The sequence below is a fragment of the Botrytis sinoallii genome, assembly GCF_014898435.1.
Source record: "Botrytis sinoallii strain Bc 23 chromosome Unknown BSIN_014, whole genome shotgun sequence".
In the NCBI taxonomy this organism is placed as follows: domain Eukaryota; kingdom Fungi; phylum Ascomycota; class Leotiomycetes; order Helotiales; family Sclerotiniaceae; genus Botrytis; species Botrytis sinoallii.
The window spans coordinates 989,055-1,009,212 of NW_024066041.1; the positions used below are offsets into that span (position 1 = coordinate 989,055).

General features: G+C 39.8%; 7 protein-coding genes across 7 annotated transcripts; 3 read left to right on the top strand and 4 right to left on the bottom strand.

Annotated features, from left to right (window-relative positions):
- Positions 1-3,867: 3,867 nt before the first annotated feature.
- Positions 3,868-4,228, top strand: EAF02_007968 (uncharacterized protein; the record flags this gene model as incomplete). The annotated part of the gene is made up of 3 exons (XM_038904016.1): positions 3,868-3,871; positions 3,926-4,030; positions 4,104-4,228. 3 exons carry the CDS (start codon positions 3,868-3,870, stop codon positions 4,226-4,228), a joined length of 234 nt encoding a protein of 77 aa, XP_038756297.1.
- A 1,589-nt stretch (positions 4,229-5,817) lies between these two features.
- Positions 5,818-6,987, bottom strand: EAF02_007969 (uncharacterized protein; the record flags this gene model as incomplete). The annotated part of the gene is made up of 1 exon (XM_038904017.1): positions 5,818-6,987. One exon carries the CDS (start codon positions 6,985-6,987, stop codon positions 5,818-5,820), a length of 1,170 nt encoding a protein of 389 aa, XP_038756298.1.
- A 4,305-nt stretch (positions 6,988-11,292) lies between these two features.
- Positions 11,293-11,736, bottom strand: EAF02_007970 (uncharacterized protein; the record flags this gene model as incomplete). Its single annotated transcript, XM_038904018.1, has 1 exon — positions 11,293-11,736. One exon carries the CDS (start codon positions 11,734-11,736, stop codon positions 11,293-11,295), a length of 444 nt encoding a protein of 147 aa, XP_038756299.1.
- Positions 11,737-13,207: 1,471 nt separating this feature from the next.
- On the bottom strand, positions 13,208-14,312 carry EAF02_007971 (uncharacterized protein; the record flags this gene model as incomplete). The annotated part of the gene is made up of 4 exons (XM_038904019.1): positions 13,208-13,357; positions 13,414-13,957; positions 14,005-14,086; positions 14,147-14,312. 4 exons carry the CDS (start codon positions 14,310-14,312, stop codon positions 13,208-13,210), a joined length of 942 nt encoding a protein of 313 aa, XP_038756300.1.
- Positions 14,313-14,762: 450 nt separating this feature from the next.
- EAF02_007972 (uncharacterized protein) lies at positions 14,763-15,584 on the top strand (the record flags this gene model as incomplete). The annotated part of the gene is made up of 2 exons (XM_038904020.1): positions 14,763-14,913; positions 15,100-15,584. The coding sequence occupies 2 exons, from the start codon at positions 14,763-14,765 to the stop codon at positions 15,582-15,584; spliced, it is 636 nt and encodes a 211-aa protein (XP_038756301.1).
- Positions 15,585-15,717: 133 nt separating this feature from the next.
- Positions 15,718-16,203, bottom strand: EAF02_007973 (uncharacterized protein; the record flags this gene model as incomplete). The annotated part of the gene is made up of 1 exon (XM_038904021.1): positions 15,718-16,203. One exon carries the CDS (start codon positions 16,201-16,203, stop codon positions 15,718-15,720), a length of 486 nt encoding a protein of 161 aa, XP_038756302.1.
- A 1,171-nt stretch (positions 16,204-17,374) lies between these two features.
- Positions 17,375-19,932, top strand: EAF02_007974 (uncharacterized protein; the record flags this gene model as incomplete). The annotated part of the gene is made up of 2 exons (XM_038904022.1): positions 17,375-19,795; positions 19,849-19,932. 2 exons carry the CDS (start codon positions 17,375-17,377, stop codon positions 19,930-19,932), a joined length of 2,505 nt encoding a protein of 834 aa, XP_038756303.1.
- Between the last annotated feature and the right edge of the window lie 226 nt (positions 19,933-20,158).

Here is a 20,158-nt window from a genome sequence, read left to right on the forward strand (position 1 = left end):
TAGGAGTGTTTTTTGGTTTGGAGATAGATATTTAGGTATGGAGTATGGGGTGATAAATGATGAATGATGGATGTAGAGGAAAGTATAGGGGATAGTAATGAAAAGATGGAGTAAAGAGCGAGGAATAATGTGGAGCGAGAGAGTGAAGGGTAAATGTTCTATTCGAATTTAGGATATTGTAAGTTGTCATTCAATTCTTGAATAATCGAGTGTAATGTAGAGATGAGATGAGAGTTCCTATGATGATATCGTATTGATATGATTAGAAGATGTTTAATATTAGTTCGTCAAAATGAGAGGATAGTAATTGTGAGTTTGATGGGGTTGGTGAGGAAGTTGAAATAGGGGGATGGATAGGAAAGTGGATAGAAGGGGATACTGATATTGTGGTTTTGGAAAGAGAGATAGTGTTAGATGGGGGTTCGGTGAGTTAGTGGATGAGATTCGATGATGGGTGTTTGAGTTGGGGTTGTGGGTTGTGGGTTGTAGTTTCGATGGGGTGGTGGGAAGTAAATGTTCCGAGAAGTCGTAGAGGGTGGTGATGTTTAGTTTGCTTGATGGTGTGGGAGTTGATTCTAGAGATTAGATGGAATAGAGGATGTGTTTAGTAGATGGGAGGTGGGATATGCGTTATGTAGTTAGTGCGCCAGTGGGTGTATGGATTGACGGGACACTACAGAAATTGACTTGTGAATCTCTCTTGATATATCGAATTAGATATCTTGGAAATTGTTGGAATCATTAATTAGATTTAGAACAATCAAATCATGAGTATTGATATCAAACAATTGAAGAATGAATTTAATAGAAATTTCGAAGGTTGGGAAGTGTCCCGTCAATCCATGCACCCACTGGTGGTGTATGAAATTTAAGTAAAAAATAAGTGAGAAGAGAGAAATAAATCTTAGAGTGGAAGCGAAAAAGAGGGGGGGGTTAGTGAACAGTATCATGACAAAACCGTGTGAATTTATAACTCGATATAGAACATTGAATTACAATGAAAGCAATCATGAGATTGATAGACGATGAGTAGGAAAAACGAGATAGGAGATTCAATAGGAAGATAGTATCTATCAATACTATGGGTTTGAATAGAGGAGGATCGCTCGAGTTTGGTTGCACAAAGGTAGTTGGAGGCTTGGATGTTCTAATTATGAGAATTGCGGAGTGTTTGTGTCGTGGCTGGAAGATATGAGTGGGAAGTTGATGATATAGGTGGCTTTCATGGGTGACTCAGAGAATGATGTTAAAGAGGAGAATCAGTGGTTGATGGGAAGATCATACGGTAGGAAGGATGATTATTTTGTTTGCTATAGAAAAGCGCGTGAGCTGTGTGTAGTGAGGTGATTGGTCAAGATGTGGAGTTGAAGAACTGGGTGTAGTAAACTGAATAGGAAAATGAGAGGGCCGTTGACGGAGTTCCTGGTGTGGTACGATAATGAGTTTGATCGGAGAACATATAAAGAGCCGCATATTGGAGGAACAAGGCAGATTTTTGTTAGCTTTTGGTGTAGAGATATGTAGATATGCGTAGATAATTAGACTACGCAACGAGTACCTATGGATTAGATTCTGGGTTTCGTAGATAGACTACAGATTATCTATCTATAAAGTGGATTATGAAAAGGCTCAAATGATTAAATGACAGGTAAGTAATTTTTAAATAAACGAATAATCTATAATTTGGTTTACTTTGAGCTCAAAGCTGTCTCTAGAATATAAGCAATATAAGCAATTTAAGCTTTAGTATTACGAAATTATATCAATATCTATAAATGAAAGAACAAATTGTTCTAGCCAGTTCAAAGATAATCTGTAGGGTAGAAAGAACCTTTGATAGATATCTACAGGACAGGTTGCCTGAAGATGACTTGCGGGTGCGAATTAACTTTGCTCAGCTCAGAGGAAGCTTAGATGCGAAAGGAAGGATGATTCAAGACTAGGTGACTCCCTCAAAACTACATTATTACGATACTGTAACCACACTCTTCGAGGAGAAAAGTGTATAATGATGTGCACAACAGAATCAGGAATGTCTAGCCGAATGTGAATAATAAAAACAGTGAAAGACGTAAGTCTTGGATAATCAGATGTTGGAAGGTCGAATTGAAGAGGAAATTTCTGCTGTATCTTTATCTGCGCCCACAGCCACCTTGTATCCTATCAATCATTTCATACTCCGTGTTCTCACGAGCCAAGACGTGATATGAAAGATATTGGATGTAAACGGGGCAAATAATTGGTCGCGCATTAATGCGTTCAAGTAGTTGTGAACGACTTGATGATTATGCTGTAGCCGAATGGGATATTTTTGAAAGAAGGGTCAGGATTTCTTCCCATTATACTAATCAAATGTTTTTGAGAATACGCTTACGTGTATATAGTATTAAGGTACAGATAGTTATCGAATACTAAAATCGCATCAAAAATGATTATTTGCTTTATTTATATAAATAAGAAAGAAACATTCAAAATCATTAAAATTAATCAAAATTTGAATATGATCATTTTGCACAATAAAAACCCCAGAATTAATAAATTTTAAAATTTTAAAATATAGAAATATCATTATTTGTAAGATCGCATTTGAATTAAAAGAATGTTCTTGATTTTCGCTTATTTTATTAGGAAATTTCAAGATTTTCAATTTATATTAATTTTCTATATAGATTTTATATTAAATAAAGACCCTAAAAATAAATGGTCTTATTTTTATTGAATTTAAATTGAAAATCAATAGAACAATATAACTCTTATTAAATGAAATCAATGTTTTTATTGAGAAATATATAGGTAATCTATATGAGTTTTGGTGTGATTTTAGCGTTCAACAACTATCTGTGCTTAGTTATTGTACATAATTCTCCATAACTGAGGAGTCGTATAATAATATGCACATTAGATCTCCAATTACAATCGTATGCTCTAGTTGTGTGTATTAAAGTCACCATTGTATGAAGTTTCATATGTTAGGGAAAGTCTAACCTATGCGAACGCATCAGCCTCTGGGCTTTTATTGTACAGAGCCTCAGAAACCGAAAATCCTCCATGGCGCCAAGCTTTCTTGGAAAGGAAACACATGTATAGCCCGTTGGTTTTGTACAATATTTGGCCCAGAAGCAGCTACTTCCCCATCATTACGGACTCGCATATTAATTAGTTCTAAACAGGCATCGCGTGATACAGTATTACCAATTGGCAAAGCTGTAGCCAGGTCTGGAGCCTAGGCATATGGATATCTAGAGTCAATCTATGGTAGAGAAATGTGGAAGCAATGACCGTACTGTCCGTAAACAACAAAACGGTTCCTACGCACAGCCTCACCGCTAAATTTCTTTGGGAAAGAGAGTGATGGGTTTTATCAGCTTGATGTGTGATGTGTGATGGATGTTGTCTTTTCAACTCTTAAAGTTGCATATTATATCAAATTTTGAACATTCCAAGGCAAATTATGTGAAGATGCGAAGCTTTTTGCCTTGAGCTTGGCAGAGCTTTAAGACAAAATTGGCAGGAACTCAATCTAGTTTTGAAGACATCATTCTATAAGTATTTGATGATGCCCCCCGTAGATTTGAAGTGATCCGTAGCTTCCAGAGTACTTCTTCGGTGTTTGATCAACTACTGATCCAAATCTAATTGCTATCACGTTATACTTGAAAACCTAACCGAATACCTTCGCGTTTCACACCCAGCCTTATAGCTCTACCTCGGCTCCACTAAAACCTGCGCCCTGCACCTCCGGGCTTTTATGGTCCTTCATATCTCGCAAGAGCCTCGCTTCGTATCATTCAAATATCTCAGCCTCTCCTGCCTTTTATTGGTTCTTCTTCCTGCACACTTATAGCACTTAACTGTCTTGAATTCGCAATGCGTATGTTCAATTGCTTTGAATCTTCCTTCCTATCTAAGCTGATTTGATCTCGAGTTTCAACAAGTGATGCTCTTGCGCTGGTTTTTGGTCTCGTCTCCGCCGGACTAGCCGGCATTGCTATATTCATGGCTCGTAAGGCACGAATCATGATGAATGATGGTATTTATTCCTAAATCCGCGAGCGGTCTCTAATTCAAGTCGAGCTTGATGAGCTAATCTAATGGTATGATAGTTATCGATATCGAGGCACATCCCTTAGTGGCAGGTTCTCAAGAAGCTTCCAGTATTGAGAGACAGGGTGGTAACAATGAGGCTATTGGAGATCTTTTGAAGTCGATTGCCAGATTGATGCGTTAAAGAGACGGTGAGAGGATGATGTGGCATTTCTTTTGAGGTATTAAGTTCGCTTGGAAAGAGAGATGAAGGGGGGATGGTCCGAGAGAAAAATCGTGTTGTTTTGAGATATTATGATGGGACGACGGAACGTTGCGACTGTCTGTTGGGCTTTCGGACTCGATAGACTTTAATGGGGGAGTTCACGATGAAAGCAATGAATAGCTATAGTAGTATAAATAACGAGATACTCATACAGTAATAACACCATATAATACCATTCTATATATTGATACCTCAAATATCAAAAATGCTATTCGGGGTCTGGTATATACTAATTCAGATTGTCCTACTTTTTGAAATATTACTATTCTAATTCTAATGAAATAGTAAAATTTTAATTTTAAAATTGAAAAATGAATGTGAACTTCTTAAGCAAAGAAATTCAATCTTTTAAATCTTTTAAATCTTTTAAAGAATGATAATTTATTCTAAGTTTATAAAAAGTTAATCTTCTTATCAAAATTACATTTTCTAGATCATTGAATACTTCTTGGATTTTCCAAGATTACTAATGGTTAAAAAAAGGAGGAAAAAAAGACTGAAATAGTAATATTTTATCAAAATACAGAGTGAAACATCAAATTTTATAATTGAGATTATATTAGTTATAAATTTAATGTTTAAGATATTAATTCACAAATGTTATTATGTGAGATTTTTACCGATGTTTATATCACGTCAGTACTATAATATTTAATAGGAAATTCTGTATTCCTAGCAAACCGTTGGCAAAAAAACTTGTCTGAAATACCACGTTAGTATTGAGATGCAAGACACTGTGAATAATTGATGCAAAGATTGCAATTAGTGATCAGATGTAAATTCAATCGAGGAACATTATAGGATCTATCTAATTGTCGCCGAGAAGGAACTTGCGGGGAAAAAGACGCATACACTATCTTCTTTCAAATGTAATTTAAGTTAATCTCTTCATTAGAGGTCTGAGTCGGTGTGTGAATCGCGAGCCAGTGGTACTTTGAGTTAGAGAGATATCAAGTCCTAAAATAAAGCGTCCGCGTGATTAGGTCAGGAGCAACGAAGGGGGGAACACTTAACTCCCTTCACACATGGCTCTTCTTTTCTCTTTATAATGTACAACATCAAGTGAAGTTTTTAAAGTTCTGCAGTCTTACCATGTCCAGCTCCGTGAAAGTGAGGAGAGAATCCAGAATACGAGAGGTTGAAAGCTAATGATATGATTGAATAGAGATATTCAAGCGTAGCTTATAAAATGAGGATCAATTGATATCCAGTATGCAATATACTTTATTCAAAAAGTTCTATAATAAATTACGACTTAAAATTCGCAAGCTCACTTCTAGGAGGTTTCAGTAATTCTATTTTTGATCAGTCAAGTTCAGTATTTTGTCACGTGGGAATTCTAAAAGATTTTTGGGGTTGTGGTTTATGTAGGTTATATTATATGTGTAAGGAAATGGATTCATGGTACTTACTATCAAGTAGGAATATTGAACAAAAGGAGAGCATTAACAATCTAGTATTCAACGCATCGAGGAGTTGTGTACAAAATACGTCATATACTATTCCAATTACTGGTCAACAATCCCGATTAGAAAATCAACTTCAGCTCTCGCAATTTCGAGTGTGGTAGTACTATAACTCCGAATGGGTTGATGATTTAATCTATCTAACTCTTGCCTCCATTCACGAACTCTTCCAAAAGACGTTTCAACCTGTGTGAGGTTGATTTGATGGCGCCGAACCTGACTTTCATACCTAGTAAAGTTTATTGCAGACAAGCTCATAAGACTCATCATAACAAGTTCACTTGAGTGTAGGATATATGCAGTACTGAAGAATTCTAGGCGAAAAAAGGCATCGCTTGGAATCTGTAGTTCATCATGGAGATCAGTGAGATTTTGGTCAGTCTCCGCGGCTCTCAAACGTGCATCTGCGAGATCAGCCTCTAACTGTACGAGTTCTTGTGCTACACGCGCTGCATGGCTAGGAGCAACTTGTGGTGCGGGGGACAATAGGGATACAAGCCATTCTGGATGTGGGCCTCGTGCTGGAGTATCATGAATAGGTTCAAGTGTCTTTAGAATCAATGTTCTACAAGCTGGACAATCGCCATTTGGAGCCATGTTAATCCATTCCCTAATACATTGCAGATGGAATATATGATTGCATTGCGTTTTTACCGGTACGCCTTCCTCACCTATCTCATTGAGCGGCTGGCGACAAATCCCACAATCATCATCACACGAAGTGGATTCGACTTGGCAGAAAATTTCATGACCAATAGCAAAGTACCATTCAATTTTAGAAAGAGTTGTTCTCGAACGATGAAGTGCAAGGTTCAACATCAAGATTTGTCGAAGGTGTAAAATAGAATGTCTGATTAAAGGAGATGGGAATTCGCCGCGGAGTATGCGAAGCCAAAAGTCAGGAATCAGGCGCTGATTGACCATAATTAATAGCACATCGAGACTATCTCTAGGAAGCAAACTCAATGTTCCACAATTAGATAAACAGTAACTGGGATCTTGAAAATTATCGGGAAGGGGTAAGTTTTGGAGGCGAACCTGCAAATGCTTGGTTTCATCTTCAACATCCCGGATTTCATAAAACTCTGCCATTAAATCAATTCCTGGGTATCCAAGTTGGTTTTCATCAGGCTTAGATATTCTGGGATCGGGAAGCATAAAGCAATCATTACAGAAGTCAGCATGTGTGAACACCATAGGGTCAGTCACCATGTTTCCGCAGAGAGAAACATTTTCCTGACATGGGCGGATGAATGAGGTTCTATGACCACACTCCGAGAAGAGAAAGTTAATGGTGATGCACATCTTGCACTAGATTTTTTCAAAGAGCTTAAAGTTTCTGAGAATAGATAGATACTGGGTATAGTGGTCTGGATATGATGAGAATGATGAGAAAATATCTAAGAATAATTATCGAGAATTTAACCTAAACCTTACAGCATTGTTCGTGAACTGAATTGTCAAACAGCTCCCAGAGAATACACATGAACTTGTCTTTATTTTGATTGAGTTACGGAGTGATACTGAGTCTCAAAGACAAAGGCACAGAGACAATGTCACAATCGACTCGAAATAGCAGAACAAAACAAAGAATTAGCACAAAGAACCGATGCACACCAACAAAGCCATTGTATTTGCTGGTCAACATAACAAACAAAAAAACCAATATACGAGTGATCACCGTTTTTGATGCCAACAGTAGATTCAAAAGTAAAAAAAAGATGTTCAAGTTCCATAATAGAGAAACTTTTTATCATAATAATTAATGTCCACTCGCAAGACAACTCTAAACATTCAAAAGACTGCAGATGCGTGACCAGAAGCGAAGAGACCTTTATCGAGGCTGTTTTACACAGTCTCTTAAATAATCACACAAGCTGATGTCTATATCTCTATATGCTCGGTTAGCGTTGGTTTATCAGATGCCAAGATTTCAAAAGGCTTCATTGCTTGTAGGTTAAACATCCAGAAAATTCTTCATTTTTCCATAAATATTTAGCGATTATTGAAGATTGAGCAATGAAAATACAAACTGTAGCCTGTGAATGTACGATCGAAATCGGAAGAGGGGGGCAGGTTGGACTGAATCGCCCAGATATTCTGCTGACAATCAAAAAACAACGATTCCAATCTAGAAATTCTGATGCCTTGAGACATCTAAAACTATTCAGTCATCCATATTCACTTGAACATCTAAACGCTCTCAGACATTCAAACCCACTCAGATGTTTAGTCTCATACAAAAAGCCAGCTTTATTTGAACATTCAGCTTAGTACAGATATTCAAAGTGATTTGAAAGATGTACTTCATTCAAACATTCACATTTGATTGTGTATTTCTAACCGTCTGATCAATTGAGGAATTTGAGATTTACTAAGCGAGTAGAACGAATGGCTGATGAACTTCCACTAGGCAAACTTCATGAACCTTTATAAATGAGAATTCATGATAGCTGCTTTAAGCCAACTAGTTAAAATCTGCGGTACTTATCTTTGGCAATGTGCTAACCCTATGGTATTCGACGTTCGAGAAAAGCACCAATTAGTATTGATAGACCGAGACGCTTAGGACAGCGAAACACACTGTTCAAGGAACAGAAGGATACGTTTCTGATATAAGTTGGAATGGTGGGGAATTCCATTGGCACCAAGTAATCTTAGTGTATTTAGTGAAGAGGAATGACATCCGACACATGACTCTACACTAGTACAGCCGTTCTCCCACCAATCTTCCAAAATTCTCTTCTAATTCTCTTCCTCTCTCCTATTACCGACCAAAAGAATTTACACCAAAAGAATTTACACCAAAATCCGCATCAACACAAAAATCATTCCTGACAGTATGTTGATTCTCATCTCATTCTACAGTTTGTTCATTTTAGTCTGGAGATCTACACCTCCGACGGCGTGCAACCCATGGGTGCATGAATGGCCATTCTACTTTGGTACACATGAGAACTGCGATGGGCACATTGAAAGCACTTTTGCATTGTGCGTTATTGGCATAGGGTTTCTTATGATGACCCTGATAGAGCTTCAATTTTGGCGCGAGCTCGCCTACTTCAATGGCCGTATGAATGGAAAATTCGAAATCTTGGGAAAGTTGGCAAAATTGGATTGAAAGAAGCGATTGGAAGCTACTGAAAAACTTTTGAGAGATCATGGGACTCTTTTGAAAGTTTTTGAGGATAAAGTTGTTGAGGAGGACGAAAACTTTTTGGTAGACCTTGGGTTTGTTAAGAAAGTGGCTGAGGAGGACCTCGAGAAAGACCTTGAGAAGGGCACTCTTTTGATTGAGCTATAGGTGTTCGGGTGACGTGGAGTTAGGGGTACGATTTGGATAATATGAGGGGTGTTGTTATTCTATGGAGATGTGAATACTTTCGAGATTATCTTGAAGTCGAAGGCTGTTTTACTGGGTTTAAGTTTCAAGGAAATTTTTGATTATAAAAGGGATCTCATCTTAGAGAATATCAAGTTTCTTGTGCGAAGATATAGGTTAATGCTGGGGCGTCAAAGTTTAAGATACTCTGGATTGTATTCCAGCAATATCACATCAGCGGAAGAGCGAAGGGTGGGCCTTTGGAAGATCAAATGTATTTCATACATCTCTACAAATGAAACTCAACATCATTGTTTCAGCACAATCTGAAAATCTAGTTTAAGTGATGTATTCAAGATATCTCATATGTCGATGCACTCGTGATTCCAAGAACATCATTTTACATGAACAAATCCAGGAAAACCCTACCCTGAATTCAGGGCGAGATGCTGTAAATTGTGGATAATGAACGACTCTAAGATCTGTGTAAGATTCTTGAGTGCCTGGAATCCTTCATTGTTGCAGGTCTCGACACATCTGGACACGTATTCCACCAGAATTATTCTCCAACTGTATGAACTCCATTCTTCCGATCAGATGTTACGCTCTTCTTCTACCTAAACTTTTTCTAGCACGAATCCAAGGAATTCACAATTTTCAGCTTATTAATATTCCAGCTGCTGGAGAATCGCACAAATACGTGTGTTCTGTGATGTAAATTATCTATACAAAACACCCAAGTATTAAAAGTGTATAGTTCAAAAGGTAAGAGTTCTGATCCTTACTCACCGCACCCCTATAACAAATGTAACAAAATTCCCACAAAAATAAGGTTTTCTTATACAAATTATTATATTAAATATTTCATTCAAATCTTTATATTTTCTTTTCAAAAAAAATTGAAAATGATATATAATTATAATTAAAATATAAAAAATTATTCAAAATATTTTTTATTATTTTTGTTGAATAATTATATATATAATATTGAAATCAAATTTTTTCAAAAATTCTAATATATAATGTTTTTTCTATGTAAAATAAATAAATTTTTATAAAAATTTAGAATTTTCAACTTTAATTTTTTCAAATCCTATTTAAAAACAAAATAAAAAATTTATTCATTTTTTTATAAGATTTGATTAATTAAATAACATTTTTCAAAGAATTTCTAATTTTATTTTTTATTATAATAAATAAACTAAAATATAAAAAATTGAATAATTCTATATTTTAATTGAAAAAGGATTATATATGCGATGAGCAGGGGTCAGAACTCTTACATAGATTATTTACTACCACCTCGCGGACATAGAGTTTCCAATATTCTAAACTGTAATCTAACAATGAAGAGGGTTCGATCTCTCAAACCAAGTGGGCTTTCCAAATCAACGCGAGAGTATTATCACTTTGCTTTTCGGATGCCAGTAGCTAAGAAATATTTGTGAGATTCACGATATTATTATCCAGAATATCGAGAGCATCCGAGATATCGATAAGAGTTCAACTATTCGAAAAGTTCCCGATATCAAATATGATTCGGTCAGTGGATATACTTCACATGGGTTACATTATAGATATCGAAATGATTTCTGCAGAGTATCTAATGATACTAATCTTATCCACGAAGAAGGATGGGATACAAGTATGATCCTGAAGATCGAACAAAATCGAGGAGGCGAGCAATTAATTTAGTATAGACCCACCCTCGAATCATTTCATTCTCCATCACATCATTGCGTATCATATACTTCACAAAATCTTCATCATCTTCATCATCACTCAAAATCCAAATTCAAAAATAAAAATAAGAGACCAAACCAATCAATTGATATCTAAGTTACATACAACACACCATACCCATAAACAATAACAAGCAAGACCAAATCCCCACGCACCATCTATTTCACACAACCGAACCCGACCTCCCAAGCAAAATACAAGTAAGTCAGACAACCCTCCCAAAAACAACAAACAAAGGAAAACTAAAGACAAGAAATCAACTCTCGATCTTTCGAGACCAGCTCTCATTCTCTCACGCAAGCACCCACCATGCACCAACCAGTCTCTAACACCTTCCCTCCGAGAAAACACACTCTCTGCGCTGAGTGGAAACCCATTCACAGGTATAGTTGACACCAAGAGCGCCATTACATCGCTCAGGGCTTCGATACCTACGATGCCGTTATCCACATTTAACAGAAAAAGGCGGTTGTCCAACTCCAAGATGCTGGGTCATCCTCTCTAGCCCCAAGGTATAGCGTATTGTATGAGGTTGTTTCGGAATGAATCCCTTCTGGCGTGTATCTGTAAAAATCGATGTAGTTGTGCTTCTTCTTGTCACTAGTACTCTTTAAATCGATCTTGACATTGCTCTCGTAACCATCCACGCATCCCTGAACTGTATCATTGACTACATCCTTTCCTGGGTTTGCGCCGAGAGGCACCTGCGTGTCCGTCTCGGGAGATGGGTTCCTTTGGTTGTAGTAGCAAGTTACTCGTCCGTTGTCTAAATATGAAATCAAAAGATTGCTTTGTTCGAACTGGGTTTCAAAAGTGTAAACCACGCTAACGTTCATGCAACCGAGGGCGGATGGAACGAGGGCTGCGGCCGAAATGAGAAGGGTAGAGAATTGCATCTTGAAGTAGTTGGTTGAAGTAAAGTGACTGACAAGAGATATTTCTGTAAATGAGTGTGGAAGCGTGGTTGTGCTGTAAAATTCGAAAAATGATTGTTAAGACAAAGGAAAGTATAGAAAAGATTGTTTGATGGCAATGCCGATTGTTGGATGTTTTGATGTGGAAGTGATTGTCGATATGAGTTGTCTACAGAGAGGTTCGACGGTTTTTATATATCTACAATTTGATTCCAAGAATATTTGAAAATTGGGTTCTAGCCGTTTATTTGACCAGGCGCTTGCATTTTTAGACAAGCTAGACCGTATCATCCTAACGACAAAAGGGATCCTTCACAAAGCGTTATCCTTGGGTCAATTCTATAAAGACCCGCTGTCGTCCGAAATTGAGCTTCGGCTTACTTTAAGAGGAATTAACACCCACAGGATGGTCAGCTTGGGGATTAGTTGAGAATCTGACACCGAAGTAGACGGCCGCTTCAGGATTTTCCAATGGCGTCTGAAAGATGGTATGTAAGTGGAGACATACCAATGATCTAACCATGAGAGAACTGGCCAACTTTGACAGCATGAGTATCAAAATATTCTTCTTGTCAACGCATGGCTTTCAAATCGAATGTGATGCCGAGACAAATTCACGGAATTTGTGCCAATCAGAAATTACTTTACACGAGAATGAACTTCGGTAAGCAAATGCTACTACTGTATGTTAGTAAGTTCGGGACCAAGCGAATGCTCCTCCCCGCACTGACCAGCGATCCACCCACGTGGAGGATTAATCGCATCGCTCCAAGTCGCCAGAAATAACTTCAATTTGTGGAGTACTACGTAAGTGTTTCGAAAGTTGGGAGAATTGACGCGACAACACAATCCTACAGCCCTATAGCGGCAAAATCTAGTCTACTATCCTATGTGGTAAGACAAAATCTTGTAAGGCCCGAACCTGCCCATGAATTTGGTCCCGTGGAGCTACACCGAAGCAATGCAACCAACGAATCCGGATATTTTTCGCATAGATTGCTTTCATTCGTGGACTCAACACAGGATATAGAAATAAGGATTATGGTCTCTCACGGACAGCACCACTTGTGCGTCAATGGAATAATAACACAAAAATGGCGAGTTAGTATACGAGCTTGCTGCTATACCTCGTAGAACTGGCAAGTTTATGCTTTTAATCACAGTGCCAACAAACTGTGGTCCTGGTGGAATCCTCACTGGTACCCACTGCAGGCTAAAATACCCAACCTTGATAATTCAACTGTAGAGGTATGGAAGTCGTGGAGACTACCCCTTCCAAAATTCGGGTTGGCTTCACAAAAAGGATTCATGTAAAAATTGTCTTGTATGTGATTTTGAAGCATTGCCTCTTCTTTCCTCGTAATTGTTCTATTTCTGCTAACATTTGCTGAGATTTTCCCAACATCTAGTTTTGGCTGTTTCAATCTCCGTTCCAGCGTCGGGGACAGGTTGTCTAAAAGGCGAAGACTTGATCCTCCAATTTGCTGACTGGCTTTGCCTTTTTAAAGCCCAACCCTTCAGAGGCTTTTTTCATAGCACTGATCATTGGTGGTGGTCCACAGAGCAAAAGTTTAACATCGTCTGCTGGTTTGGGAAGCCATTTCTGCATAACATTAGCATTGATGATTGATTATATCAAAACTTTCCAGATAGACTTACAGTGATCATCTCAGGAGTGACAAAACCAACACCGCCGTCCCATTTCTCGGGTGGGTTATTCAAAACGTAATGAACACGGAAACCCTTGTCCTGAGCAGCCAAACCGTCCAAGTCATCTTTCAACAAAATATCCTCAGGATTAACATTTGCGAAAATTAAATCAACCTCAGTTTTATCTCCAGCAGCTCTGCCTCTAATGACAGCACGGATAATTTGTAACATGGGCGTAATACCGGTTCCACCGGCGATCATACCAAAGTGACGGACCATGTTGGGAGTATAGACCATTGCACCTTTTGGGCCCCGGACCTTGATAGTTTGACCGACAGTAAGGGAAGCCATATGTTTAGAAATGTTTCCGGTGGGGTAGGACTTGATGAGGAGGTCGAAGTAGCCTGGTTGATGATCGCCAGAGACAGGTGTATAAGATCGAACGATTTCCTTGTTTGACCCATCGGGCTGGGGAAGAACAGCGGAGATGGAGATATGCTGACCGATAGGGAGACCGAGGATAGAGGTAGGCTTTGGCAGGCTGAATCGATAACTATGCTCATGTCAGAAACAGTCAAGGCGGCTTAGAGTCAAACTAACATTGCTACATTGTGGGAGATGATGGTTTTCTCCTTGAGCTCAAAATCTTGAAAGACAGTTGGCTTAAGAACTGGAGTTTCTTCTACATAAATTGTCAGTATGTATTACATTACTAAAGACCGCGCGCAAAGCATGAACTTACGGCTCGACCAAATCTTATATCCCCCGAGAACGGCAGCAAGAGCAACGGCGAACGGAAGCCAATCTTTTTTGACAATAAAACATCCAAATATTAAAAGACCAGATGGAATATAGATGCCATCAATGTACGCCTTTGATAGGAACTTATTTGCTGGTGCCGTGCTCATTTTGGCAGATTTGGTGAGAGCTCAAGAAATTGTTGGGCTTTTGTTGCGATCCTTGTACTTTTTGCTCTTTCGAAGATCCCACCGAATGAAGATCACAATATACTTCTCACAGTTTTGACAACTCTCGAGCGTGGCCTTGGAGGGGAGACTCGACTTTGAAGGAAAAGTAAGAGCGGTGGTATTGTAAGAAAGAAGTATAACGTGCCGTTCTTCTCCGCGGGAAAGTCAATACCAAAATAATTTAGCCCAAGTCTGTCATTGTTGATTTTCGGCTGGGGTCAGAGCTCGGTCGCCGAGGTTGCCGAACTTTACCCCGATGAGGATAAGATTTCCTCAACTCGGAGTCCACCAGTAGTCATTCCGATAGATGAAACTACGTCCAAACCTCATCATATTGACAGGGCTGAGTAAATTTCCAAACCAAGGAACTTTCAGCCGCCGTGTGAAGAGATGGGTGAGTCGATTCGTCAGAATGGAGAGAAAGTAGGTGATAAACCGGAAGATTCACCATTTCCTCTCACGGACATAGATAGATGGGTGTTATCACAGACTGACGACGAGTTTCATCTGCATGATTGGGACGAGTTGAAAGAGATTATAGGTGAGCTATCCTCAAGTAAATCGATTAAAAGAGCTTCGTTTCTACGTTATATATAATCGCAAAACATCAGAAGACATAGAAAGGATCACCAGTGTGATGACGATAATCTTCCAGGTTCTATCCTATGCAGCTTTCTCACATGACATTGCATATTGTAACCCAAGTTCATATCTAATTCTTGTCAAGCAACGAATAATCTCTCAATCCTCAAACGAAAGCCCTCTGACCTTCGTCGATATATGTCTTGGTCCACAACTATTAAAGCCGAGTATGGAAGTATGATGAATTATATCCTCCAACATCGACTTCCCTGGGGCTCGCCACCATTCAGCTACATCTCTTCAATCCCATTTGAGAACCCCTCGGATTACAAAATTTTGCTAAATGATTGGCCATACGGTCTCTCGAAAGATGTTACCCATTTTGTGGTCTGGTCAAAAACACCGATCGCCACCGACGATGGGAATGGAGATGTGACGGATGAGAGCCGGAAAATAATTGAAGATTTCGTGAAGAGAACATTTGCTGATAGGTTGGAAGGCACTGATAGAGTGATGTGGTTTAAGAATTGGGTCGCATTGCAGAGTGTCAGAGCCCTTGAGCATATCCATGTCTTGATCAAAGATGTCCAGAAGGATGATATTGAGTTCTGGACACGGAACAAGGTCTAGAACAATGGATATGCACAGGAATGTATCTCATATATACATTGCTCACACCACCTAGTATATCAAAGCTCTATCTTGTATTACCTCGATTGAAACCATATACAATATACTGTCAAACATAAACAGACAAGCGAGTTTACTGTCTCCTCTGCCTTCTATTGCCTGCCATTGGCATTTGTTCTTCGGGTGCTTGTGCTCTCTGACCACCACCCATCATACCCTTTGCTCCTGACCACAGACCAAAAACCTTGTAAAGTCCATATATAGGCACAACGGAGAAGACAAGCCAGCCCCAGTTGCCAAATATAATAACAACAACCAACGATAACCAATGCATCCATATAATATCAAACATATATTCTGTCAATCCTGGTGCTGCAAGGTCTTCTCCTGCTGACACCATCTTGCCAGCTTGATCGAGCTTGGGACGACTGTTCTGTTCAAGGAACCATTCAATAACCCAGGGCGCAAGTGAGAAAAGTACGTATGCCCACATATTCCTTGATCGTATCAAGAAGTGGAAGAGGCAGAACAAAGCATTTGCAAGAAATGTGCCATAATGAAGGTAGTTTAGTGCTTGGATATTGGCCTTTGCTCTGTCTTTCCTCGCTTTTTGAGCCATTGTTTATGAGGTGGAAAGATGATGTCGAATTTGAAGAAGTAGATGTGTGTAGGATCTGGCCTTTTCTAGATAGCTGGGAAACAAGATTAATTCGATATAATGTTGCAGATTGAACAATGGAGAAGTACCTTTTCAGTAATAGAATCCCTAAGCTCTGCTTCTTGAAGGGATCAATCTGGTTAAAGAATTAGGATAGGATGTTGGTTTTCGTAAAGTTCAGTCGTGTCGCTTGTGGTGTACTGGCTGGCTGGACTGGATAATTGAGCTTCTTTGACAAGGCTGAGTCTGCAAGGAACATTTCAGAAGCTGAAGTGCTGCTGTGTACCTCGCTGACTAATACAAAGTTCCCCCAATTGACTGATTGTTGCTGGGTGGATGGTCTGCAACCAATCATTCCCACCGCGATCAGACAAACAACAGAACAAAAATCGAAGAGGTTCGAGGATGAGCAAGGTTTTGATGTTATCCCGAATTAATAGCAAGGAATATTCGACTATAGCCATACAAAATCGTTTGTATTGGATTTTGGATTCATCACATTCACATTTGCATTTGCGCCGTATACAGCCTTCCCCTTTCCTTTGGTCTGGTCTTCTTTATTCTTTACTATAACTTCATCCGACCTTTCCTCCTTCCAAAGCAAATTCACTTCGACACCTATCCACGGTCCTCAGAGTCCCATTTCAGCCTTTGCTTCTCGATCCATACAGACAACGACCGTTTTCTGCCTACCTTGCCTTGTCTTTCCACCTTCATTGTTACATGATAAATAGTAACCAGCAACGCCAACAACTCTGTTTTTTTACGACCTTGCGATCGTATTCACGAAGTTCCTATTTGCTTCCTTTTACCTACTACTTTCGACAACAATACAACCACATAATATTAATCTCATCGATCCTAGGATAGCTGCCGTGGAGCTACAAAAAATTTACATTTATCAGATCGACCAGACCAAACAACAACGCCACGCGCAAGATACCTATTGTTGATTCTTGTTCGTTCTTGTTCGAAGTTCAAGGGGAATAACTAAGGATACCTTTTTGACCAAATCAGTTCGACTATAATCAAAAATCGAAATCGGAAGCTCTGTTGACTTCATGGCGAGAACATCATAACAAACACAAAATTCGCGATTTAGATCTACTTCCTCTTTTCACCATCCTACACAATGCCCTCCTCTAGGAAGGAATCAATCAATCCTTGTATCACGAATCAACTTTGTCAACTCATCTACTACCACATTGATAATAACCTCCTCAAGAACGCCCTGTTCTTCGCAGAACGATTGCATGCATACACCCCGAAAGGTCCCGAATCCTCTTACCTTCTTTCCTTATCCTATTTGCGACTTGGCGATTATGCTTCCGCTTTTGAGGTTGTGAAGAGCCCAAACACTAGATCGGGGCATCTTGGCTGTGCATACATCTACGCGCAAGCATGTCTTGCATTGGGAAAGCTTAAGGAAGGGATCTTAGCATTAGAAAAGAACAGAGGTTGCTGGGGAGCACAGAACTCGTTTGGTAAACATACACAATACTCGCGACATCCTGACCCTGACGCATCTGCGGTTTGTTGTTTACTGGGGAAGCTCTACCGTGCTTTTGATGACAAAAAGCAATCGATCGGTTATTTTGAAGAAGCGCTGAAATTGAATCCATTCATGTGGGATGCATTTACTAATCTCTGTGATATGGGTACAAGTGTTAGAGCCTCGAGTACCTTTAGGATGAGTTTGGAGATGGAGGCAATACTGAAATCGAATACACAAGATCGAGAGGGGCCAATGGAAACATTGTCAGTGGAGGAACCTAGGCCAACCCGCCCTAGCGCACGATCTTACCAGAGTGACCCTACGGATCCTTTCAATAACAATTCTTCGTCTCGATCATTTGCGGGTGGACTTTTTGGGTCACTTGCGACTTCTGCATCATCGAAGCTCGCCGAAAGCAACCCGAGTCTTACGAACCTCCCCGCGACCGGAGGTGTCAGCATTAGTTCTGATACAATAGAAACGCCTACTGGACCTAGCGCCCCCCTCGATTATAGCATTGCACCTAGTCGAAAAGACACCAGTGTGGCATCTGCATTTCCCATCAACATGGAGCCCCCACAGGCCCCCGTTCGTAGAAATCGAACTTTACAGGGCCTTGGTATGGACTTTAGCATGGATGTTCCCAAGATGGGCCGATCCATGACTTCGAAACGACTTCAAAAAGCAGCTGCTGAAATCTCGGAAGACAGTAGCGCGGGACATAATTCTCGACACAACTCTGTTACGGTACCAGGTGGGGATAGAAAACGAACGGTATCCGGACAGGTAGTACCCCGACAACCTTCGGAAGATCCAGGAGCACCTCAGAGAAGAAGTGTCAGATTGATCAACCAATTCCGACCGACAAGCACCAAATCTTCCAGCAATCTTGCGACTGTGGGGCCTGCCGCTGGGAGGGAATTAAAGAAAGCTAGACCTCCGATATCAAAAATGATGCGTCCGGCTGGGTCCTCCACAGCTGGCAGACAGGTCAGTGGTAATCGAAAACCAGTTGAAGATTCTATGGAATTAGACCATAGGGAAGGAGAGATAAGACCCCGGGTATCCACAAAATCTTTTGGTACTAGATCATCAGAATCGGATTCTGGAACCCGAGAGGAAGCTTTAAGATGGCTTCTCGATCTGTTCAAGAAGTTTGGGACTGGTTATTTTTTACTTGCAAGATTTCAATCTCATCAGGCCTTAGAGGCGTTCTCTACACTATCTACCCAACAGCAAGACACTCCTTGGGTGTTGTCACAAATGGGTCGTGCTCATTACGAACAAGCGTCATATACCGAAGCCGAATCCTTATATAAACGAATTCGACAGATAGCACCAACACGCTTTGAGGATATGGAGATCTATTCTACTGTGCTGTGGCATCTGAAGAAAGAAACTGATCTGGCTTTCCTAGCCCATGAGTTGGTGGATTCTTCGTGGCAATCGCCAGAAGCTTGGTGTGCCCTTGGAAATTCCTGGTCGCTCATGCGAGATCACGAACAAGCTTTACGGTGTTTTAAACGTGCCACACAATTAAATCCTAAGTTTGCTTATGCTTTCACACTTCAAGGCCATGAGCATGTAATGAATGAAGAATATGATAAAGCACTTACTTCATACAGACATGCAATGGCTGTTGATAGGAGACACTACAATGCTTACTACGGAGTTGGCAAAGTGTATGAAAAGATGGGTAATTACGACAAAGCATTCATACACTTCGAAGCCGCCTCCAAAATCAACCCAACAAATGCGGTGCTTTTGGGTCTTATGGGAAGTGTTGTCGATAAGAAAGGAAACAAAGGTCTAGCACTTTCATACTTCAAGAAGGCAATTGACCTGGATCCAAAATCAGCGTTGACTCGTTTCAAGAAAGCCCGCTGCTTGATGACAATGGGGAGATTGGAGGATGCCTTAGATGAATTGAAGATCTTGAAAGACTTGGCTCCTGATGAGGCAATGGTTCACTTCTTATTGGGAAGACTATACAAGAGTATGAAACAAAAGGGCGCTTCGGTTAGGCATTTTACCATTGCTTTGAACCTAGATCCAAAGGTATATATATGCAAATGATATTGATCAAAAACCCCATCACTAATTAAAAACAGGCAAGTCAACAAATCAAAGAAGCGATCGAAAGTCTAGAGCAAGGAGATGACGACGACGATGACGAGGCCAGCATGATGGGCTGATTTGTAACGACTGTACTCGAAATCTTGGCCACAATGGATCTCCTTCAAATTACATCGCCCTTTTTGTTTTCGCGTTGCGTTTCGAATCATCTCTTTCAAAGATACACATTAGTTATCGACCTATTATTAACTCCAATCATTCAATGGCCTTTTAATAACAGATGGCTTTATTGCCCCAATCCCACTACTCACACCATAGTTGAGTATTCCTACAAAAACTACAATA